The 25,600-nt window shown below is 40.1% G+C and overlaps 1 protein-coding gene across 1 annotated transcript in view; it reads left to right on the top strand.

Annotated features, from left to right (window-relative positions):
- Positions 1-19,988: 19,988 nt before the first annotated feature.
- Positions 19,989-25,600, top strand: part of csmd2 (CUB and Sushi multiple domains 2) — a 1,704,811-nt gene continuing 1,699,199 nt past the window's right edge. The window contains exon 1 of the mRNA XM_043717868.1: positions 19,989-20,786. Coding sequence (XP_043573803.1) covers positions 20,636-20,786 — 151 coding nt within the window. The 5' untranslated portion in view covers positions 19,989-20,635. The remainder of the gene's footprint in view (positions 20,787-25,600) is intronic.

Raw genomic sequence — 25,600 nt, 5'->3', positions numbered from 1 at the left:
GGCTGGCCTGAAAATTGAAGAGTGAAGATGTACAACAGAGTTATGATCAGTGTTGTCAACAAGACAAATCACATCTTCAGAATATGATTGCTGCTGGTCTTCCTTGGTTGGAATGCATCTAAAAGACAGTTAAAGAATCAGGTCAAGCCACAGATATAAAAGGATTCAAAAATGACTCGGTGTTCTAACTTCCTTCACAGATTAGTTCGAGTGCAGCTAAAGGCAACACAATTGCATATTTGTTGGTTATATAATTTTGTTTTGAACATATGAGTGCTTATCATTTCGAACATTTTAATCACATACATATATGCAGTAGCATTACGACTACTAGATGCCTTAAGGGCATTGCAAGGGGATTACAGCATTGTTATATTGGACTCTGTATTGCTCTATGCTCAGATGTTTTAATTGCTGGTTAAATTTCTCAACCTTACTAAATTAATCTTCAAAATTTGAAACGATGAAATAAGGTTTAATGGGTCATCTTCAGTATTTCATCTAAGTGTCAATTATTCATGTGTGAACTTAGGAAATATGTATTCTATTACTGCTTGGCCATGGAAACCATTGTAAATGGTCTTCTTTTCACTTCACACACATGCACAATACTTGAATAGAATAATCATTATATTGTAATGAGAAAAGCAAATTGTACATTGCATAACAAACATTGTAAAAACGCCATCCCATATTCCCAATTCCTTCGCCTTCGCCGCATCTGCTCCCAGGAGGACCAATTCCAATACCGAACAACCCTGATGGCCTCCTTCTTCAAAGACCGCAATTTCCCCTCAGACATAGTTGACAATGCTCTCCACCGCATCTCCTCCACTTCCCGCTCCTCCGCTCTTGAACCCCGCCCCTCCAATCGCCACCAGGATAGAACCCCACGAGTACTCACCTACCACCCCACCAACCTCCAGATACATCGGATCATCCTTTGTCATTTCCGCCACCTCTAAACGGATCCCACCACCAAGGATATATTTCCCTCCCCACCCCTATCAGCGTTCCGGAAAGACCAGTCCCTCCGCAACTCCCTTGTCAGATCCACACCCCCCACCAACCCAACCTCCACTCCCGGCACCTTTCCCTGCAACTGCAAAAAATGCAAAACTTGCGCCCACACCTCCACCCTCACTTCCCTCCAAGGCCCCAAGGGATCCTTCAATTTCCATCAAAAATTCACCTGCACCTCCACATACATCATTTACTGCATCTGCTGCACCCGATGTGGCCTCCTATACATTGGGGAGACAGGCCACCTATTTGTGGAACGTTTCAGAGAACACCTCTCGGACACCCGCAGCAACCAACCCAACCGCCCCATGGCTGAACACTTTAACTCCCCCTCCCACTCCACCAAGGATATGCAGGTCCTTGGCCTCCTCCATCGCCAGACCATGGCAACACAACCCTCCAACTACAAGGGATGAATGCAGATTTCTCCAGCTTCCTCATTTCCCGTCCCTGATGCTACCTGACCTGCTGCACTTTTCCAGCAACACATTTTTAAGTTCTGATCCCCAGCATCTGCAGTCCTCACTTTCTCCTTAACAAACATTGTAACCTTGAAAGAAGATGGCAGTCCTTTGAATCACATTCATGATGGTAAAGCATTCTCTCTAAAAGTCTCCCGTTCAAACAAATTACTTTGCTATTGCAGTGGTTAAAGGTAGTACATGGTACAGTACCCATCGTACAGATGAGATGGGTCCAGATTTATTTATTGATTGTGACTAGGGTGGAAGTTGTGTAAATACAATTGGCCTTAGGTTCCATGGTTGTTTGCTTTTTATTTTCTTCTCTGACCTGAGGTATTGACCAGATTGGTCTTATTCTATTTTTTGTGGACAGCACATACCCAGGCTAAGTTTCACTTGGTCAGACTGTTGTCAGTTTTGTGGTTTCAGCAGTATGTCTATTTCTGGAGAACAAGTTTTCATCACTATGGATGGAATGTTGTTGAGACCCATAGCTTTTGCTATACCAGAGCACCCGTCTGTTATTTGGTATCATGTGGACTGAATTGAGTTAGCTGATAACTGAGACCTCGGATGCTAAGGTCCTCGGGAGGACGTTAAAATAGAACACTTACTCAGCATTTCAGAATAAAGATCATTGCAAGTGCTTCAATGGTGTCTTTCTGTAGTCACATGCTGAGTTCCTCCATCATTGATGGTGGAGGATGTTCATGGAGCCTCTGACTCCCATTAGTTGTATAAATGGTCCATTATGACTGGTGTGAAAGGGCTGTACCTATTGTTATGGATCAGTCAGGAGAAAGAATATTATTTATCATTGTTTTGTGATTGTTAGAATGTGGAAAAGAAACACCACTGGAGTTGCCATTGCACTGATTTAATAAGTTTTCATGTCAAGTTTGGTGCTGAGCACAGCTACATTAAAGGAATTCTGAAGCATGACTTGAAGCATGATTGAAGTGCTTTGGTATCTTCTTGAAAGGAGCAAAAGCAGAAGGTCATCCCTTTTAAGAGGCCAGTCAGTCTCCGTTAAGTCTACTACGAACAAACCTTGGTTTGAGCTATTGTTTTCTCCTGCTGTCTGCCCTAACACAGATCCAAACCATTGACAAAATCCATCACTCATGGTTTAAAAAAGGCAAGTCCCAAATTCAGATCAGCCAGAATAGGGATCCAATGTCAAGCCATCGGTACCAATCTGATCCAGGCCTGTTATCCTGCCAACTGCCCAACACCGTGACCAGCCATTGCCTAAAGCAGTCTGAGGCAACGTACATTTTTCTATACATGCTGATACCTGGGGCTGTAAACAGTGAATCTTCACTTTTCTTTCCATCACACCATTTACCAGAATTCTCTCCCACTCTTACCACCTGTCATTGGCAAATATTGAATAATTTATGATTTGATAGTTAAATTGTTTGGCCACAACATGAACACAACATCCTTGGCCAAAGGATGATGAAGGGCTAATTCCTGATGAAGGGCTTATGCCCGAAATTTTGATTCTTCTGCTCCTGGGATGCTGCCTGACCTGCTGTGCTTTTTCAGCACCACACACTCAATCTTTGGTCAAAGTGATGGAGTGGAAACTGACCCCAGAAATTCTGGATCAGAGGCAGGGACACTACATATTTCAGCACAAAATCTCTGATCTGAGCTGAAATTTGAGATATATTTGTTGGTTATCACAAAAAGAGGCTGTTGAGGAAGAAAGGAAAAGTATATTTCTAGCCTAAGACTCAGGGCTGGAGAGTTTTGCTATTTAGTAGTTCATGGAGAATTTTATTGAACTTCTTTCTCAGTCTGGAAATACAATTCTGTTCAGTCATGTGTTCTGTACATATAAACCAGATTCTTGTTTTTACATTGACCTTGTCACAACAGAGATTTAATCGGTTCCACCACTTAGAAGATTAATGAATTTCTTGTACCAAAGACACAGTTCCTGTTTGCAGAACAGGGTGGACTCATTATTATATCCCTTGGGCTATTCTACTGTGTAACTAGACATTGGATAGTGGAGGGTTGCTTTATTATACAAGAAATTGGAATTAACGTACAGATATAATCAATTCCTGGAAGATAAAGCAAAAAGAGAAATTACTGGGAAATGCAGCAGGTCTGGCAGCATTTGTGAAGAACAAAATGCCACTTTGAGTCCACTGACCCTCCATCAAAACTGACAGCAGCTAAGAGAAGATGGTTTTTATTGCTGATGACTGGAGATGGTGGGGGTGGGGGGCTGAAGCGGGGCGGGGGGTTGGGGGGTGTAGAAGTGAGTGTATAGCTGGACAGCGAGCCCAGAGAGAGCGAGAAAAGCTAAGGAGGGCAGCCAAAGGAATGGTTGACCATTGGGCAGGGAAGAAGAGGAGCTAGACAGGTGATAATGGGGACTATGAGTAGGTGAAAATGGGTTGGCTGTGCTGACAGGAATGCATTTTAAAACTGGCCTGAGGTCTGGGTACAGTTAATGGACATGGAAGGAGCCATTCATGCTCCATGCCGTTGAAGAACATCATGGCAGACCTAAAGCATGTCATTATGTCAGGAACATGGATTATTTTAACAGAATAATGCCAACATCCATTTAGCCTACTTGCTATCATTCCAGTAGTTGCATGATACAACAAAATTAAGTTATTGTGTTAACATAGCAATCTCTACATCAGACCGAGTGAGAAAAGGTCCAGAAAGAGTTAGAGATCCAACCATAGCTCCAAAGCATGCCACCCTACCAAATGTCATGTCTTCAGTTAGCTAAATAATCTAAAAGGTTATTTCTTCAATACATCGATTCAGTTTCTAGTTGAATAGATCAATAGTACCTGTTCTGTTGAACCTGAAGTATTAACTCTGCTTTTGTCTTCACAGTGCTGCCTGACCTACTAAGTATTTCCAGCATTTTCGTTTACTTCTGACTTCAGATTTCCAGTATCTGCAGTACTTCCCTGCTCCATAACAGTATCTGCTCTGACCAGGCAGAATCTTATCTGGCACTCCTAAGTATCTTTGGTGACTGAAAGCTGGGAATTTGAGAAACTTGTGAAACAAATTATCTACCCAGTCCATTCCTGTGTCCAGGCCAACATACTGAAGGTGAGGAGAAACTGGCACTGGCTACCTGTCTGTTGACTGTGGGTAGCCAATCACAATTATCAATATGGAACCAACAGAGGTGAAATCTGAATGGTTCATTGTACTTCAGCTTTGCTAGCACTTTGGAAGCCCAGCTAGTATGCGTACACAGTGTGAAAGCATCTGCATTGTTTGACTGTGCATTTTTAAGATCTTCCAAAACCTGGTCGATATTCAGATAGCTTGCGTTTTTTTTTTACTTTTGAGTGATAAACTTCTATTTTAATGAAAAAGAAAATTTTCAGATTTGTGAGCCATGTTAAGTATCTATAGATGAACAATCAAGCCAGATTTCAATCTGGGATTGGATATGTCCCGTAATAACATGAGTTGGGATTCTAACAACATGTGAGGGGAAGAGATCACAATTGACTGTGGTATCCTGTCCTATTTATAGCAGAAGCATCTAAACACAGCAATCACCACCAACCCACCAGAACACTGCCAAAAACATTGCATGATGACCATGATCATTTTGAACTTGCAGGATGTGAGAAAAGAGAAGTCCCTTGTACCACTTGCTGTTCTGAATGCAAGATCATGGCACCACAGTCCTGCTGGAGACATTTTTATGCAAACGCCAACCATGGCTTCTGAACACAGCTTTTTTCTTTCATTGTTAGGGAACAGTATGTCCACTCACACCCTCACAGTCTACAGCAGCATATCCAAAGGAAGCATTGTTGAAGTAGGATGTTGCCTTTCACCTTTTACCTGCCAAGACAAGTCTGGCTTCTCTCTCCTTCGCAATGCCAACAGCTTCAATTTATGTCAATGAAATTCCTTTTGACTAAGTGGCATTGTAATTGCAATGTGTGGGTAATCATCAAACCTGCTGATGCTAATTTGTCAGGAAACTTGCAAATCATAATATAATTCCAGTGGTTATGGTGAAAATCCAGTAATGTATGCACTGCACTTATTTCTGGGTTTCCTCCATGTAATTGAAACTGTCTGTCCCCCTTCCATGCTATGAACTTAAAATCCAACATAACCCCTCCTTTTATGCATAGGCTGCATCTCCTGGTTCTGAACTTCTGAAAGTTTAAAAGTACACATCATAGGCAATAAAACAACGAACTGGAGATCTGAAACACACAACAGCAGGTCTGGTAGCATCTGTGGACAGAAAACAGAGTTAATGTTTCAAGTCCAGTGTACTTGCTTCAGTGTACTGGCCAATGTTATGTAGTCCCTTAAAACAAAAAAAACTCAAAGTTCTCCAGTCCATGAGAGCATCAATTTACATTATCGCCTGTCATAATCCAATCCTCTAACCTCTTACTCATTCTGATTGATCTTCTTGGATCAAGAACTCTTCAATAATTTGAATATCCTTTTTATACTGAGGAAGCTAGAACAGAATACAGTGATCTCAGTGTGGACACAACAGAGATTTATAAAGTGGCAGATTTTATAACTTGTTTTGCTCAAAAATTGATGTTTCAAGCCCACCCAAACATATGGCTTGTTTCTCACATTGCTGTAGGTACTTTTATGACCCCCATTAACTTGTTATCAACCTGAATTAGATTCCCTACAGTATGGAAACAGGCCCTTCAGCCCAACAAGTCCACATCGACACTCCGAAGAGCAACCCACCCAGACCCATTCTCCTACATTTACCTTTGACTAATCCACCAAACACTACAGGCAATTTAGCATGGCCAATTCACCTAACGTACACATTATTGAACTGTGGGAAGAAACTGGAGCACCTGGAGGAAACCCATACAGACACGGGGAGAATGTGCAAACTCCACACAGACAGTTGCCCGAGGCAGGAATTGAACCCCATGCCGCCCTGTCCTCAGGACTCCAGATCTCTCCCACTTCTCATTCCTGATTATTATTTCCTTTCTATTTTAATTGTCTTATAAGGAGATATTAAGAAGGTAGGACTTGTACTTGGTGGGAGAATTTAGGTTCAGAGGACTAAATCTCAGTGTAAATAGTCACTCAGTTACAACAGAAATTAGAAGGACTTTTTCTTCTTTCAGAAAATATTGAATCTGTGGAATTAGGGCAGCACAGTGGCTCAGTGGTTAACACTGCTGCCTCACAGCACCAGGGACTTGTGTTTGATTCCACCCTTGGGTGACTGTCTGTGTGGAGTTTTACATTCTCCTCATACCTGCATGGGTTTCCTCCAGGTGCTCCAGTTTCCTCCCAAAGATGTGCAGGTTAGGTGAATTGGCCATGCTATATTGCCTATAATGTCTCAGGATGTGCAGTCTGGATGGATGAGCCGTGAGAATTGCAGGATTTCAGGGACAACGGAGTGAGTCGGCGGGGGATAGTCTTCAGAGGGTCAGTGTGGACTAGCTGGGATAAATGGCCAGTTTCTGCACTGTAGGGATGCTATGATTTATCCAAGAGGGCTGTAGAGTTTGAAAATGTTTTCAAGTTTATAAGGTAAAAGATGTGACCCCTGTTGGTGATCTTCATCCCTTTCATTTGACACACAACATGGGTCAACACAAACAGTCAAATGGTATGACATTTGACCTCCGTTAACACAGAGCTGAGGACTGCAGAATGGATATTGCTATAATATGTCCAGTTTGGGGAGGTGTCCAGAACATCCAGCATTTTTGACCTGGGATCAGCTCCCAACGAGAGTCCTCTGGAGACAAGAGGATGGTGCTGGGTCCAAAGGAGAAACATACAGGACTCAAAAATGTATTTCTGTTTCTCTCATAGTAGATCCTGCAGACCTGTTGTCTTTCTCCAGCACTTTCTGTTTTTATTTCCAGTGATTGGTGTCTGGACAAATGCAGCTCCAGCAACATCAAGAGGCTTGACATCATCCAGAACAAAGCATCCTGCCTGATTGGTATCACATCCACAAACGTTCCTTGCTCCCACTGCCAATGCTCAGTAGCAGCAGTGTGTACCATCTACAAGATGCACTGCAGAAATTCTCCAAGCCTCTGCACCTTCCAAACCCTCAAGCAAGACCATTCAGGAAGATGAGGGTAGCAGGTATTTGACAGCACCACCACTTGCAAGTTCCCTTCCATGCCACGCAGTATCCTGATGTGAAAATGTACTGAATTTCTTCCATGCTGCCGGGTCAAAATCTTGGAATTCCCTTCCTAACAGCATTGTAAGTCTACTCACAGCAAATGAACTGCAACGATTTGAGAAGGTAGCTCATCACCAACTTCTCAAGGACAATTAGACATGGGTAATAATTGTTGGCCCAGCCAATGATATCTGTATTCTCTGAATAATAAAAAAAAAACTAGAACCACCCAGCTTGTAACACAGTCTTCTCTAGAGTACAGGCAATTGACACTACTATCTGTATGCAAGATGTAATCCAAATCAGGATATTACCAGTAAAATCTTGGAAAACCTGAGCCTTTTCCAGAATTTCACTATTTCATCCAATCAACTCACTGAATTGGCTTTTGTTTTCAGCAAAAGAGTTCTTGCAGGGAGTCATGTGATCATGCCAAGTGTACTTAGCTATTTCTATGACCTCATCACTGTGAGGTTTGATGCTACCGCAGAATTGGAAATTGCTGCAGTTTGTAAATTCATTTTGTTTAAAAATCCAGGAAGTGCTTTCGACACCCAAATCACTTCCTTCTTTGCTTTTATAGCAGTGACAACTGCTGTTCAGTGCAGTATTAGTACAACACATTTATAACATGACCACTTCACATATACAAATACTTATCAAAATAAAGAAAACATCATATTCCTTTCTGATTGTGCATTTTTACCAGTCCATAGCTGTATAAAAGGGAGTTTACACTAATCATTTTGCCTGCAATATAGGTGCGTTGCAGAGAGATGCCTGTAGGTGGCAAGTATGTTACAGGATTTAGCCTGAATTGTCTGGATGGTCTCTAATGCTCTGTCTTTCTTTCTCTATATATTCCATAAACCAACTCAAGCCTTTTATTGTAGATGTTTGAAATATAGTGTGCAATACAATATCAGAAATTTATTTTTCTTTAGCTATGCAAGACTTTTGAGGAAAGAGATTGTTGACTCATATTTTAAAACTATAAATCACAGCATTTTCATACCGAAACTAAATTGAAATCTCTGGTCACTCAGGAATCGGGGGAGTCAAACATCAGAAGGAGGGAGTTGACCCTCAAGTGAGATCGAGACCTAATTCTCAATTTAGGTAACAGAATGATGGCACTGCCACTGCAATTGCTTAGTAAATCAAGCTGCAACATAAAGCAACCTTTGTAAGTACACACACAAAAATGACACCAAGGTTATGAAGCAATCTGATTCAGCCTGAGACAGGTGCCAGGGTGAGGGCTGGAGTCGATGGCTCGGAAATGGATTTTGTGGCTTTTCAATATTTAATTAGAGGAAATGTGCGCTCATCCAGTATTGGATGTGGGACAAGCAGTCAGACAATCCAGTCAGAGTGGATGTGAAGAGAGAGGTGGTAATGAGAGAGCTGGGTGTCATCAGCACATGAAGGACATTGACCAAGTCTTCAAATGATGTATGTCAGAGAGAAATGGTGAGGACGAGGGGAGTAAAAAAAATCGATCACTAGGGGACGCCAGAGGTAATGTTGTCTTTAGTGGGATAAGAGATCACTTTAGGTATTTGATGGGCTGGATAAGAATGGAACCGGTCAATGTAATCTCCACTTGGCTGGATGACAATGGAGATGTGTTGGAAAACACATGATTAGTCAATCATGTTGAAGATTGCCGATAGGTCATAAATAATAAGAGGGCGACAGGTCATCTTTGTTACTGCTACAAAGGATGTCACTTCTGCCTTTAAAAAACACATTGAAGTACTGTTGCATGGAAAGAAATTTGATTGGAGGAATTCATACATGGTGATCCAAACAAAATGAGCAGGGATTTGGGGATTCGTAGTCTGTGCAAGAATATTGGAGAGAAAAGAGAGGTTAGAGAAGGAACAGAAATAACAAAAGAGCTAATCTACAGTTTTGTATATCAAGTAAGCAATAAAGCACTAAAATTATGCTTCACAATGCACGATCTGAGGTCAATACTTTTTGAAAGACGAATGATGGCTGAAACACCTTTTTAAAAAATCTCAAGGAAAGAGATGTGTGTTGGAAATAAATTGTAACAATCAGAAAGTAGGCCAGTCATAGAGTCACAGAGATGTACAGCATGGAAACAGAATCTTCCATCCAACTTGTCCATGCCACCCAGATATCCTAATCTAATCTAGTCCCATTTGCCAGTACTTGGCCCAAATCCCTCTAAACCCTTCCTTTTCATATACCTATCCAGATGCCTTTTAAATGCTGTAATTGTACCAGCCTCCACCATTTCCTCTGGCAGGTCATTCCATACATGCACCATCCTCTGTGTAAAAGGCCCCTTAGGTCCATTTTATATCCTCCCCCTCTCACCCTTAATCTATGCCCTCTAGTTCTGGATTCCCCCACCCCAGGGAAAAAACCTTGTCTATTTATCCTGTCCATGCCCATCATGATTTTATAAACCTCTATAAGGTCACCCTTCAGTCTCCGATGCTCCAGGGAAAACAGCCCCAGCCTCTTCAACCACTCCCTATGGCACAAACCCTCCAACCCTGACAACATGCTGGAAAGATTAAGGTAATGAGAGTAGGGAAAAAATACGAGATTGAACAGAAATTAAGGAATTCAGAAAACTAATACATGGAAAATAATTAAGCACATATAAAAGAAAGAAAAGTAATGTGATTGAAATTTAAAAGGTGGTTAGACTTGTGTTTGTGTGTTACTGTGTGTTACTGTGTGGGAGTCTTTGAAAATGAAAGGGTGATGGGGTGGAATCAGACAGCAATTCCTCCCAAATAAGAATAAAGCAGTTCTTTCAAGTAGCATTTTGTTTTCCATTGGCTGCTGGCCACCACATCACACTGCAGACAACAGAACGATTGAAAAGCTAAACAAGTTCGGAGAGTGTTTCTTGGGAGTCTCACTACTCATGAGCTGGAACTTAAATTGCAGCTGACTTTCAGCATCATGCATTCAGGTTGGGTGATGCAGTCTACTTAGATCTACAGCACAAACTCTGCCACAAACTATCCTGCAAGCTGCAATTTAATAACATTTTCTACATGAATGTGGGAAACAGCAGGACCTCACATTTTAGGGACATCATAGAACATTCCCATCGGTCCTGGGTTGCTGCCAGAAGGAGGTACCCAGAGGTAGCTTCATAATTTCTAATGCATGCTTGGCATCTTCATGATTTTTTGCTGTTAGGGGAATGGTTCATTGTGACCAGCTCGAGAGATTTAGGTCAACTGCTTGCATGTCATTGACATGATTTTTATCTGTACACCATAGATAACTCATGATATTGCTGTGTTTCAAATATCAGATTCTGAGCAAGACAGACTCTATATTACTTTCCAGGAAAATTGTGGATATTCTTTTTTAAAAACAACAAGACTAGAATGGATAATTATAATTTCATTTGTAATTGTCTAGAAATACTCTTTCAGTATCTAAAGAAAAATAAAATACACTTAATCAAAACAGAAAAGATATGGAGAAACTCAGCAGGTCTGACAGCTCTTTGGAGAAAGAAACAATATTAACATTTCTGGTTAGTGATCCTCTATTAAAGCAGTTCTGAAATTGTTTGTTTTTATTTCAGATTTTCTGCAACAATGTTAATATATATATGAATAACAAATCAACAAATCTCAGAAAACGTGCTTTTCCTGAGACATATATTAATGATCTAGATTTTGGTGTGTGAGCTTCAAAGTTTGCAGATGACACTAAATTTGGAACAACTGTAAGCCATGAGAAGGACAATGCAGAATTCCAAACGGACATTGACAGATTGTTGGGGTGCGTACTTAGGTGACAGATGAGTTTCAATGCAGTGTAGTATGAGATGATGCGTTTGATGTACAATTCTAAAGAGCAAATGGACTTTTGCCTATATGTACACAGATTAGTGATGGTGGCAGGACAGGGTGAGAAGGGAACTAAGAGAGGCATAAAATATCTTTGGCTTTATTAATTGGACATAGAGTACACGAGCAACCAGATGATGTATATACGTATATGCTTGCATAAGTCACTTATTGGACATTGGCTGGAGCATTGTGAACAGTTCTGAGTGCTGCAGTCACCACCACCTTCTTAAGGGCAACTAGGGACGAGCAATAAATGCTGGCCAGCCAGCAACTCCCACATCCCCTGAGTGAATAAAAATTAAAGTTCCAGGAAGGATATGAACATACTGGAGTAAGGACAAAAGTGGTTTACAAGAATGCTTCCAAGAATTATAAATGTCAGTTATGAGGATAGATTAAAGAAATTGGGACTGCTCTCCTTGGAGAGAAGAAAGCTAAGTGGAGATTCAATAGAGATCTTGATAACCATGAGGAGTCTGGGTGGAACATATAGGGATAAACTGTTCCCACTTTTTAAAGAAACATGAACCAGAGATATTTAAGTGAGCTGCAAAAGAAACCAGGGTAATATAAGAAAATAAACTTAATAATTCAGTGAGAACTCTGGATATGGAATGAACTTTGTGGAAATGTGTTGGAGAGGTTTGATTTCACAATTTTCAAATAGGAAGTGATGATCATTTGAAGAGCCAGTATATGCAGAATGGATCAAATGGCCTTCTTCCATCCTGAAGGCCTTCTGTGATTCTCAGATTCTTTGATCAAGTTCACAATCAATTTTAAATGTTTGCATGAATTTAACAGGCATTTTTAAATTTTAATTTAAAGTTTAGTAAAAATGTTTAGAGCCTTTAGGCATTTAATTTAATTTTGTGCATACGTAAAACCAACTTTTGTACAGTGCATATGTTGAACCAGTAAATGACGAAATGAACCAGTGAAATTTGAGATGTATGATCTATACTCAATATGCACAAAACATTAATTCAATCTGCTTCCATTGTGTAAGAAACCTTAACGTAGAAACAGCATAATAAGAAAAATTTTAAATTCATTTAAAATATCTTGTGGTATTGTAATTGTTTTTAACAATGTTTGTAAAGGCATTTTCAGAGTTGACAACAATTGTAAAAGTGCTTGATTGTAATTTTCTTGGACATCCATAAATATTTGACCTATGTGACCAGGCAGTGCATGGCCAGCAAACATTATTAACAGGAAGGACATTAAGATATGGATGCCATGTGGCCAGATGCAAAGGGAAGATGCAGATACAGCGAGAAGGCAGACAGAAGGCAGAACACATCAATTTCTTCTCTGGACATCTCTCTTTGGAAGATGACATTTTTTCCTTCTTAAAAATCAGAAAGATGCGAGATGCCGGGTTGCATCGTAATGCAATGTGCAAGCCAGATCAAGATGTCTAAAACATGGAAAACCATGTGAATAGTGTGGAGATACAATCGTTCAACATGCGCTCCCAGAAGTGGCCAAATGGAGTATATTCACTTGCTTGTGAAGAAAGTCTGGAAAGATACATCAACAGGACTGTCGTGATCCGAGGGAAGGGGATTCACAGAAGTCGGTGAAAACTGCACCCATGAAAATCAGAGGGGAAAGCTATTACAGAGTAGGACTCCTTACGAACCCTGTATGAATAAAGGTTTAGAACTAGAGAAATGAGCAAGAGAGAAAAGAAATAAAGAAAAGGATGTAAAGTCAAAATGGAGCATGAGTTCTGAATATACAAAATTAATGCAGAAAAGTGAGTACGACTCAGAACTTTTCTACTTAATTTTGATTTGGTGAAGCATTTTCATTTTGAATATAAACTTAGTGAAGAGAGAGTGGAGCTGTACTTTTTGTCCTTGGAGAGAATTATCATATATCTGAATTGACCAGAACAACAGTGAGCTGGGATCCTACAAGGTGTTCAGGGAAGGAAGTTTTGGAATATACTAATTTCTTTCAGCAGTGCACTTGCGTGATTATGAGGAGGTGAAAGCTCTTGCATTTGAGCCAATGTGACAGTGTCAGAGCAGAGAAGCAGAAATTTAAGAAAGAGAATGAGCTCGGCCTATGTAGAGTATGGCATGCAAAAGGAAATGGCGTATGATAGGTAGTATCGATCAATATTGATGAAACACACTTTTGATATCCTCAGAGAAATGGTGTTGGTGAAAGAATTTAAAAAAAAATCTCTTTGGAATTAAAGATTCAAAATGAAAGAAACCACATATGAGGATTAACAAAATGGCCCATTTTGGAATTTTTCTGAGAGACTGGAATCAAAGGAAGACTAGTGAACCGGACAAGTCAGACTCTGCTGAGAAATAAATACAATGACCCAAGACCTTCTGAGGTTAATCGGAATACAGGTTCAGAGAAGAGACACAGCTTGAGGGGGCTGACCTACTAATTTGCCACAAGAGAGGTCATGTGAAGGTTAAATGTTGGATATTGAAAAGTAAGACTGTGGCATTTGTATAGTTGCACAGAGCTCCTCTAGAAACGACTACCATCATGGGTAAAATGTCGGACAAGTACCTTCTCTTGTGCTTATAATAGACTATAGCTGGATGCAGGAAATTGTTGTCATTTTCTGTTTGGGGCAAAAGTGTCACTGCTTTTGCCTGGTGGGGCATGCAACTGAAATGTTATTGTAATTATACAAGGGAGGACACAATCATTGATGTTGGCCAATGATGTGAGTTTACCCTCTTCTCCAGATAATTGAATAAACATCCAATTATAAGTCTGGGGGGAGGGGATCAATAGAAACCATTTATATGAACCTTTATACAGAGTTAATTTAATATGTGGTCTTGGGATGATCTGTGTTTTACCTATGTAGATTTCTTGTTAGGAAGTGCAGTTGTTCAGGGGTACAGTTTTACTGTCTCTGCTGGTTTGGGGAAAGCAAATTAAGGCTGTTGAAACTCAAATTGCACAGGAAAAGCTGACTGACCTAAGACAATCATTTCTCCCCCTGTAAGCTTTTTCAAGAATTAATATTTTGACAAAAGAAGTGTCCCAACAGTCAATCATTCAGCCTACTAATTTTAAAATGGCATTGAAGCAACGAGCTGAAACAGAAAAATGTTAATTGCAGTTGGTGACAAGCTAAAAGTGTCTGAATTAAAGTGCAAAATGTATGAGCAAGGTAAAGTAAAGCAGAGAAGCAGCTGAGAAATGCTTCAAATGAGAGTCAAAAAGTTGACTCCAATGCTGATTCGACAGAACTATAAGGAAGGGTACCTTTCCTTTAAAATATTTTGAACTTCAAAGTAAAGAGGCAATTTCTGTCACTGGAATGGGATTAAACAAAGTTTAGTTTCATTAGGAAGAATAAAAATAAAATGAAATCAAGAAAATGTACAAATTGAACACAAGATAATAACAAGATTTCTGAGCTGAGCATCACATTAACTTGAAAAAATGCTCTTAAAGAACAATAAGCTGCCTGTGCAAAAGGAGGATGCACCTCCTGGAAAGGAAAACTGAGGAGTTAAGTCACGCTTAGATGTCAAAGCTAAAAAAAATCCTGAAATCAAACATGATGAGATGAATTCAGTTGTTACGAATGACAATTTGAAGTTTAGCTCGTCTGAATATTTCTCAAGTACTTCAGACATTATAAAGGTCATGGAAGGTAATAGAAATCAGATGTTAAGAGCTGAACAAAGTGCGTCAGTGCCTGTTTAAAAAATTTGAGGAGAAAGTGAGGTCTGCAGATGCTGGAGATCAGAGCTGAAAATGTGTTGCTGGAAAAGCGCAGCAGGTCAGGCAGCATCCAGGGAACAGGAGAATCGACGTTTTGGGCATAAGCCCTTTTTCAGGAATGGAGGTGGGGTCCATTCCTGATGAAGGACTTTTGCCTGAAACATAGATTTTTCTGCTCCTTGGATGCTACCTGACCTGCTATGCTTTACAGCACCACTCTAATCAAGAGACTGGGGTTCAAGTCCCATTTGCTCCAGAAACTTGTAATAACATTACTGAACAGACTGAATTTATAGACTGAATTTTAGAAAAGCAAGATGAAGAGTACCAAACCAGGGCACTAGTCTACACAAGCCACTGCTCTGGTTAGATTAGATTACTTTACAGTGTGGAAACAGATCCTTGGGCCCAAAAAGTCCACACCGACCCACTGAAGCACAACCCACTCCCCTATATTTACCCCTTCACCTAACACTACAGGCAATTTAGCATGGCCAATTCCCCTAATCTGCACATTTTTGGATTGTGGGAGGAAACCGGAGCACCCGGAGGAGACCCGCACAGACACGGGGAGAATGTGCAAACAGTCAGCTGCCTGAGGTGAGGATTGAACCCGGGTTTCTGGCACTGTGAGGCAGCAGTGCTAACCATTGTGCCATCGTGCTGCCCATTAGAAAAAAAGTGTTTCTAGAAAAGTTCAAAACCAATGAAGTTTGGTTGTCCAGCCATTTACACTAAATGTTGAGCGTGTTACAGTCCAAAAACAAGTGCAATTGTATATATCATGGTGAATATTTAAAGAAGATTTAACACATTGTGCAGGCTGACTAAAAAAACGACCTAAAACCCGGAGAGCTGTATGAATAGCTCAGAGAATAGTTTGGAAATTATGAACTGTATTGGTATTAGTTGGTTAGCGAAAAAGGAATTATTGGAAAACCATATCAACAGGACTGTTGTGACTCAAAGGAGAGAGGGTTCATAGAGGGTGGACTGCTGATGGTAATTCTATCTGTGAAATTCAAAAATGAGAGCTGTTGCTGAATAAGACTCCCAACCTACGCTCTTTGAATAAAGAACAGTGTATTATGGAATTGTGCAGCTACATAATATTACACTGGTCGAGGAAGAGACGCAGGTGTTCGTGGTTTTTTGTTGTATCACTGATTTGAACTGAAATTTACTAATTATTTCAAGCATCACCAATCTGTTAATGTATGCTCAATGTACATTGACTCTGATTCAAAATGACAAAATGTCAAACCTTTTTGATATGTTTTTCTTTGGAGTGGTCAATTGATATATTTGGTTAGATTGGTGCAGGGTTTCCCCCAAAGAAACTGCAACAATGTATTTATTTATATTTTCCATTGCCCCAGTACAAAAACCAGGATGAAAATAGATAACTAACCTCCAACAGAAACAGACAATCATAGAGCTATACAGCACAGAAAAAGACTTTTGATTCCAACCAGCACATAGAGACCCTTCGGTCCAACCTGTCCATGCTGACCAAATATCCCAACCCAATCTAGTCCCACCTGCCAGCACCCAGCCCATATCCCTCCAACCCCTTCCTATTCATATACCCATCCAAATGCCTCTTAAATGTTGCAATTGTACCAGCCTCCACCACTTCCCCTGGCAGCTCATTGAAAAAGTTGCCCCTAGGTCTCTTTTATATCTTTCCCCTCTCACCCTAAATCTATGCCCTCTAGTTCTGGACTCCCCCACCTCAGGTAAAAGACTTTGCCTATTTATCCTATCCATACCCCTCGTGATTTTGTAAACCTCTATAAGGTCACCCCTCAGCCTCTGACATGTTGAACATCATTCCAAACTAAAGTAATCCCACCAGCCTGTTCCTGGCCCTTATCCCTCCTATTCATGTACTTATCCAAATGTCTTCTAATCGTCATAATTGTACCCACATTTGAATTTGAACTGAATTGAATTTATTGTCACGTGTACTGAGGCACAGTGAAAAGCTTTGTCTTGCGAGCAATACAGGCAGATCACAGAGTTAAGTAGCATAGATAAGTAAATAATAGGTAAACATCGGCAAAAACAAAAACACAGGGACAGGCGAATGTTAAGAGTTTGTGAGTCCATTCAGTATCCATCACTTCCTCAGAAGTTCATTCCACGTGTGAGTCACCTTCTGTGTAAAAAAATTGCCCCCGTGTCTTTTTTAAATCTCTCTTTTCTCACCTTAAAAATGTGCCCCCTAGTCTTGTAATCTCTCATCCTAGGGAAAACACAACTACCATTAACCCTATCTGTACCCCTCATTATTTTAATTTTATTTTTAGTGTAAATGCCTATAGTACCAAACTTCATTGAAATAGCCTTTGATTTTTGGTTTTGAATTATGCACATGAACCCGTAGGTCACTCTGCTACTACCCAATACAGTTTATTTTCAGTCCACAACACAATTGCCTCCAAACCTGCCGTAAACTGTTTGCTGTTAAAATTCTTTTGTATGTTTTTGTCACTTTCAGATTCAACTGTCCAATGCTTTCCTAACAAGCTTCTGATTCTCCACACTGTAAAGTTCAGCTCATCTCAAACACTGTTGCCCCTATCCTTTCCTACACAGCTATTTCCTGATTGACCTACACTTTCCTTTGCATATTAAAAGCATTCAATCAAATATTGTTATCCCATATTTAAGTGCTTTATGGCCATACTTATTTCTGTAATCTAATCTCCCAAAACTCCCTTTACCTGACAATCAGCAACCTGTGACTTGAACCATAAATCCACAGTCCATATTCATCTCTTAACTCCTCCATCTACATAGCACCCCTCTTCTCTAGGAGCCTTGGCAAAAAGCATCCCTTTGACGAAGCATATGATAAGCTCTATAAATTATGTATTTTCCTTTGCCTCAGCATCAACTTTTGTTTTATTATATCTCCATAAATAGCATGCAGATTGAATGTGTTTCTTCTATATTAAAATGACTATGTAAATTCATTATATGTGTTGTTAACATCACTGCATTTACAGGTACTCAATATGTTAGGACCAATTATTGCATACTGATCAACATTATGACTAACCCAACACAGGTTATTGAAAAAGTGAATAATACATATGTCCGGGATAAATAACTTATTTATTTACAATTGGTATCCTGTCATGACAACTGATTAACTACCACACTAGATTTGAAAATGTTAGATGTACAACACTTAGGTAGGTCAGGAACATATTAAAATTATCACAAAATGGATCATCAGTATTTGCTAGGGAGGAAATCTGTCATTCTTATCTGGTCTGGCCTACATGTTACCTCAGATCCCCAGCAATTTCTCTCTATAATGACCCAAAAGCCACTGAATTCAAAGGCAATGAGGGATCATTTGGAGTGTAAATGCTTGTAAGTGATGCCACCTTCCTTGAGAGAATGAAAATACTTTGTATAATCTGATGACATTTAAAGGGTGGTGAATTACAAACATTCTACACAATAAAATTGAACCACTTTTGATGATCCTTCCACTAATACAGGGAATGTTATTGGAAAAATAATGAATGACACAATGAAAACACAAACGAGGGACAGGCAAATGCTGGCATTGCCAGTGACACCCATGACCCACGAAAGAGTAAAAAAAATACATTAATAGTAATCAAGAATATGTTAGCTTCATAGTAATTTGAAGAAAATAATTACTTGACTCAGGAGGAACAAAATTGTTTGCTGTTAACAAAAGTAAAATACTGCAGATGCTGGAAATCTGAAATGAAGAATAAAATGTGAAATACTCAGCAGGTCAGAGAACATTTGTGGAGTTAGAAACAGAGTTAATGTTTTATGTCAACCATCTTTCATCAGAACTAAATTAAAATCTGATTTATTCCACATCCCTCCCCACCCCCTTACTGACAAATGGACAGGAGAAAGTGAGGTCTGCAGATGCTGGAGATCAGAGATGGAAATGTGTTGCTGGAAAAGCGCAGCAGGTCAGGCAGCATCTAGGGAACAGGAGAATCGACGTTTCGGGCATTAGCCCTTCTTCAGAAATGAGGAAAGTTGGTCCAGCAGGCTAAGATATGGACAGTATTATCAAGTTTCTTATCATTATAATTTCATCAATATATCTCCAATTAGCTTTATCTGATATAGCAAAATTCAGATTATTACTTATCTTTGAATGCAGTACTGTAAGTTTCTCATTCATTGTTAATTTGTCTTTTTGCTCAGTTCCTGAAATTATTTCAGTTACTCGACACAGTTAGCTGATCCTGTGTTGCCTTTGTCTCCACAGGCATTAAATGCAGCACATTTATTGATATTATTCTTGTATATCATTAAATCACAGTTCCATATCCACATTGAGGTATATCAGTAATGGCAGGTCTTATGATTCAGAGGTACCTGCCTCTCAGCTGGAAGATCCATGTTTAAGTTGCAGCTGCCCCAGAGGTGTGTCACAGCACATCCAAACAAAATAACTACATCAGTAGTTGTAGCTCATCTGTTTTGCAGGTACCAGATCTACTTTCCCCAAACTACGACCGTAATATTTAGGTAACTGACCTTGATCTTTTAATGTCTGTTTTCACTAAAGGCTACAGTGTTGTTATACTTTTGATTTAAATAAATTGGAGACTTTGCATTTACATGTAATAGCCAAGGATGTGTTTGAAGTGTTGTCATTAATGCAACATAGGTAAACTTTTTTTTTGAAGGCATAAGCTGGATGAAAACAACTCCAAATTCACAGTGATGCCTTTATATAAGTGTGAGGAGTCATGAACACCCATTGATTCAGGAATAAATGTCCAGTAACAGAAAAAACAGTAAAATCCCACCACAGTATAAGGAAAGCAGAAAATGGTGTGGAATTTACCAAATCATATTTAAAACAGGCATAGTCAATTTTAAAATGAAACAGTTTTGGTTCAAACATGTTGCAGGCAATGGGCAGTTCACACTGGTATGGGAATATATTCACATAATTCTGTACTTCCCTAGCCCAATATACTGTGTTGCTCTCTGCCAGAGCTACATCACTCTTCTTTCATCTACACATATTTTAATGACAGCTCTTGTCAAGTGAGCACGTGTGCTAACTGTGTAATTTACTTCAGTGGATTTGACTAAAATAGGTGCTTGCAGAATGTGACATACGACAGAATCTTTTTCGGAAAACGCCGGCTGAAGGCGCAACAACCCTTCCCTGAGATGGTTTATTCCATGCGTGAAGCAGCTGGAGTCGGAGGGAAGCACAGCGTAAGCTCGGGTTTCTCTCTCAGCTCTTAACGTTTCAATACCGAGGCGCTGAGGGGGAAGGAAGAAGCTTTGAAAATTAAGGAGGAAAAGCAAATATTCAGTAGCAGCCCTCGTGTCCAGATTTGTTGTGTCAGGTATCGGAGGCCAAGATGCATGCTCCTTCTGTTAGGTTTAAAACAACAAGGATGAATTGGAGCTCTGTCCGTCTTGGTGCATTCGGGATTACACTTATCATGAAGGTGAAAGCCAATTGGAGTCGGATTCTGATGTGCTGCTTGGGTTGGATTGCTGCAGCCGGCGGTAAGTTAGGAGCCGCTATTTACACACACACACACTCTCTCTCTCCCCCCTTCTTCCACTCCACATTTTAAAAAATACGCAATCTATTAATAGAGGCTTTTTTTTAATTCAATGTAGGAAATATTTCGGGTTGGCGGTTGCTGTAGCAACACTGCATATCTTTTTTTTCTTCTATCTCTTGTCCAGAATAGTTTTCCGGACTGCAGCCTGGGAATGAAAAGGGGAAAAAGTGCAAATTCCCTTCAGAGGGGAAAGGCTGGATTTTATTTGCAAACACCCGAGTGGGGTGGGGGAGGTTATCAATTAATGCAGTTAACGGATTCTTTCGATGTAGTTGCCGCTTTTATCTCGGGGTTACTTTCAGGTGGGATTTTCACTGAGTTACCCAAGCGGTGTTAAAAACGTGTTAGGTGATGAACGGGTGAACTTTTATTGGTTTGGTATTTAGGAGGACGGGGTTGGTTTGAATGGGAGAGCCAGGCAATTGAGGATAGTGACTGTGTCCCAAGTAATGCGGTTGTTACTTCCTTTTTGATCTCTGTTTACGAGGGAACTTTACATTATCATCCTCCTGACCTCTTTGCCGATCCTATTATTTATTGCTGTTTCTATTTCAATTCGGGAGCATCCCAGGAATGAGCAAGGTCGCGCATTGATAACAACCACTTCCAGGTATCCCTCATTGTCCTAATTAGAAAACGGAATGGAGCCTGGATTCAGGAAGATGGGTGGTTTAACACTTTCAGAGCACGGTTCGCTCCCAACTCTCTCTCTCAGACAGAGAGAGAGACACGGGACAGTTAGTCCGAGAAGGTGTTTGGAAGTTCGGTATTTCCACGAATGACTCCTGTCACAGTTGAAAACGTCTCCCCAAAAGTTACCTTTGGGAGGGTCGGGGAGGAGAGCGAGCGAGCACGCACAGACAAGCCACTGTTGGCTGGATTCATCTGCATAGACTGTGACAAGTGAACAGAGAGAGTTTGAGATGCAATTACGTTGCATTGCGGGGAATGTTTAACTGGTCGCTTGAGCCACTGTGAACAGCTGCCTCCACTAGGACAGGGAAGATCAGGAACCAACATTTGAGATGCTACTTGACCTGTTCGCTCTGTTTCCTTCAGTCCTCATTTGAGGCGTCTGCAAACTCCTTCACAATTTTCCAACAGCATGCACTTATCGGCAGCATTGCAATAGCCGCCTTTGTTTATTTATTTTGTCTGTGTGTGTGTGTGATTTGAAAGTATATTTGCATCTCTATCTCCAGCCTGCTTTCATTTGTGTAGCTTTCTCTCCCGACCCCTCTCACCTGAAGCTTTAGCGCGCTTGGTTCCTGGTTTCAAAGAGGGGATTGCCCCTGATCTTTAAGAGACCTGTAACACCCGGTGTGTTTATTGCAACTTCAAGGTGAAAGAGCGGCAGGCACCATCATTTTAAATACCGTGCCCCCCTCCCGCGGGAAGCCCGGTTTGGCAGAAATGCTTTGTTTTAAAAAAAACTGTGCTGTTTCACAGAGCCGAGATGATTGGGTGAGCCCTGTATTTGCTCGCTGAGAGAGTGGGCTCGGATTTGCAATGGGTCGGCTCTTGAATTTTCTTATGACTGAACCGACTGGTGCATTGCGAGCGGATCAATGGTGCGTTCAAAGCCGAGCTCCAGCCGGCCAAGCCAAGCCTAGCCCCTGGTGAAACCTCAAAACCGGAAGCAATTGAAGGAAGGGTTTCTCACGGCGAGCTAAGATAACGACTGCGGAATGCAACCCGCCATACACACCATCCTACCGCCTACTAAACATGCTCAGTTATAGACTTAGTGACTATGTCAGTCATGGTGATTTAAAAACCAAGACTCGCCAAACTCTCCATGGTTAGGGGCTTCACTCTGGATTCTATAAACCCGTGCAGTTCCATCATCAAATGTGTCTCTTAGCTGTGGGCCAGTGATTTTTTTTAAATATAACTGAAGAGGCTTGGTCCTGTGAATTCATTAGGCAATTGAAACTCTTGCTGAATTCCAACCTCCCCTTAGTGACACTCTGGTTTACAAACTGCTTAGCTTTTGCCTCTTTAACATGATCATTGTACAATTTCTGGGAGCATTTTGGTTTGCCAACTTTAGTACAAAAAAAAGAGACGCTTTGATTTATAAAGGTTTACTCCCCCTTGGATCTTGTCAACATTTTCAATAAGGACAATAAGTAGGGGGTGGGGGGAGAAAAACCCTTAGTGTTTCAGTAATGAACATGGAGTTATGCACAGAGTCTGGTAGCTTAATGACTGTCTCTTTATTCTTTTTCCAGTAGGAATTATTGGGGATAAGGTTAGTAAAATGGGGAAAAAAAGTAATTTAACTAGAGGAGATGGTAATGTTTTTTTTTGATAGGAAGTGCATCTTTTTAAAAAGACCACAAATCTATCTGGCAAGGAGCTGATAGCCAGATGTTATTTGGTTTAAGAAAAGAATTGCTGATTAAACAATATGGAGGAAAACTAAACTAAAATAGAAAGGTGTTCTTTCATTTCTTGAATTTGTTTTCTCAGGTCAGGGGCTGCTTTACACCATAAACACACAGTTCCCCCCATTGGGATAGTGGATTTTTCAGTGCAGTTGATTGTTTTCAGGTGCTGATGGTGTTGTTGAAAGTTGAAACCAGTCCCAATGCTAAAGGTGTTATGCCTCTTTCTGAGGGGGAGAAACGATTAATGAATAGAGTTTAGTTTTATCCTGGTTAATGCTGTGTCGCTGATCTCTGACCACAGTGTCAGGTTTCTGATCCTCCTCCTGAATGTGGCCCCTGCACTATGGGAAGTGCACAGTGAAAGCAAAATGTGGTTTGGCTATGGATTGGGAGCTAGACTTCTGACTACAAATGCTATAAATAATAATGGTCATTTGGGCAAGGTACCAGAGAGCACCTGTCACTAGAAAATTGTACTGCAATGAAAGTTAAAGTACATTCTGGAGAGAAAATCGAATGCATGAATCTCAGAAGGAAAAGGAGAAATGATCCAATAAAGTAATGTATGATGAACCCTTTTTTTTAAAAAATGGAATGATGTTTTTGTTACTCTGGACATAAAATTGGAGATTCTAGAGAGGTCAGAATATTTCTGCCCCCATTGCCAATTTGCTTCCCTCCAATTTTCACTTTTTATTTTAAAATCATTATTTACTGGGACATTGATCCAGTGGTAATTATGACAGTTAGGCCCTGTACCTTTGATTTTGTAAACCTTTTATGGTATCTTACATATTGTATTTCAGCTCATAGAGCCTTGCTCCAGCCACACTCCCTCCATGCATTCACCCCATTAATTCACTATATTCAGTCTTTCAGTTTTCTCAATGCACAGAAATTTTGAGCCATTGTCAAGTCTTTGAAATGCTCCTGAAGCTGACAACATAAAATCATTTGAACTCATTTTGACAATCTCATTTGGGGGAAAATAAGTTAATCTTACACCCTCAAAAGTTAACCATTTATGGTATAAATGGCAAAAAAAAAATCACAGCTTTTATTTTATTTTGAATACATGCAGGCATTCGAAAAATCTCCTCAAAACAGGATAAGATAATTGCAAGGGAATACAGATACCAATCAAAGAAAGCTGTCCTTCCTATGTGGAGCTATACCAACATTACCCATAGGTCTCAGTACGTTACCGTACTTGGAGCTCAACCAAACATTCATAATGAGACTATTTGGCAATCGTATCAGCAGAAATAGTTTGAACAATTGTGATTTGTGTGTTTCCTTCCCCAGATAGCTATTGTATGAATGCTTGGCTGGGCTCCAAGAATATATAATTGACTCAGTCCACTAGGCAATATTGACAAAACTTGCAGTTAGAGCTAGCTTTATTTCATTGGCATCAATATTACTTTGAAATAACCTGATCTTTCTCGAGAAGAGTCTTGTCAATGCCAGTGTCTTTATTTATGCAACATTAAGTGATATGAAGTGGATAATTTTGCCATTGTTACTTTTATGGTGACCATGTAACTGAAACTCTGGAGGAAGTTAAGGTGAATGTTAGCTTAATGAGCTTCCAGCTAACTCACTTTTATGGAATGTCTGCACCTGAAATGCTTACATTTGCCACATAGCTGTATCTGAGCTCATTGAATTGATTATGTATGCAATTCTGGGATGCTAAGTCAGTTGGGGCTGTTTGACCTCAGAGGAAGAGCTGGAGTCCAGGCTGAGATGAGAACTTGCTTTGAACACTCCATCTTTACTTCCAAGTTGCTGGCTGAAAAAGCATCTAGATTTTTTTCCTGCAAGAAAGAAAACTATAAGATCCAGCTCACTGAGAAAACTATTACTGGACACTGATCTCTGGGAAGTCATAACTTACATGAACTGATTTTAAAACCATTGGGTTTGCTAAAACTTATAATTTGTAACCTATCTACATTCTTGTCCCATTTTCCTTATTTTACTGGATTCTTGTGGAGACATGGAGACACAAAACAATTCTCAATACTTCCAATGTTTTGTTGATAAGCACTAATTTTCATTTCATCTGAAAGGATTTTACTGTGATTTGGAACTTTGAATCAGAAAATCAAGGTTTGGAAAAGTTCTTTTGACCTACCTTACTAAGGGATGGAAGCTTTCTGAAAAAAAAAGGACAAAATCAAACAATATCTCATTAACTTAAGTTTAAGAGGAGAAACATCCAGAGATTAAATTTATCCACAATCTTCCCATTTGTTTGAGGCAATACCTGGAGGGGTTTCTAAGAAAAAACCTGTAATACTTGTAAATGATTGTACTGGGCTTATTGGAGCTACATTTTGAAGTAAACAGAATG

The sequence above is a fragment of the Chiloscyllium plagiosum genome, chromosome 27, assembly GCF_004010195.1.
Source record: "Chiloscyllium plagiosum isolate BGI_BamShark_2017 chromosome 27, ASM401019v2, whole genome shotgun sequence".
Classification (NCBI taxonomy): domain Eukaryota; kingdom Metazoa; phylum Chordata; class Chondrichthyes; order Orectolobiformes; family Hemiscylliidae; genus Chiloscyllium; species Chiloscyllium plagiosum.
The sequence above is the reverse complement of the archived record's forward strand: the minus strand, read 5'-3'. Positions and strand labels throughout refer to the sequence as shown.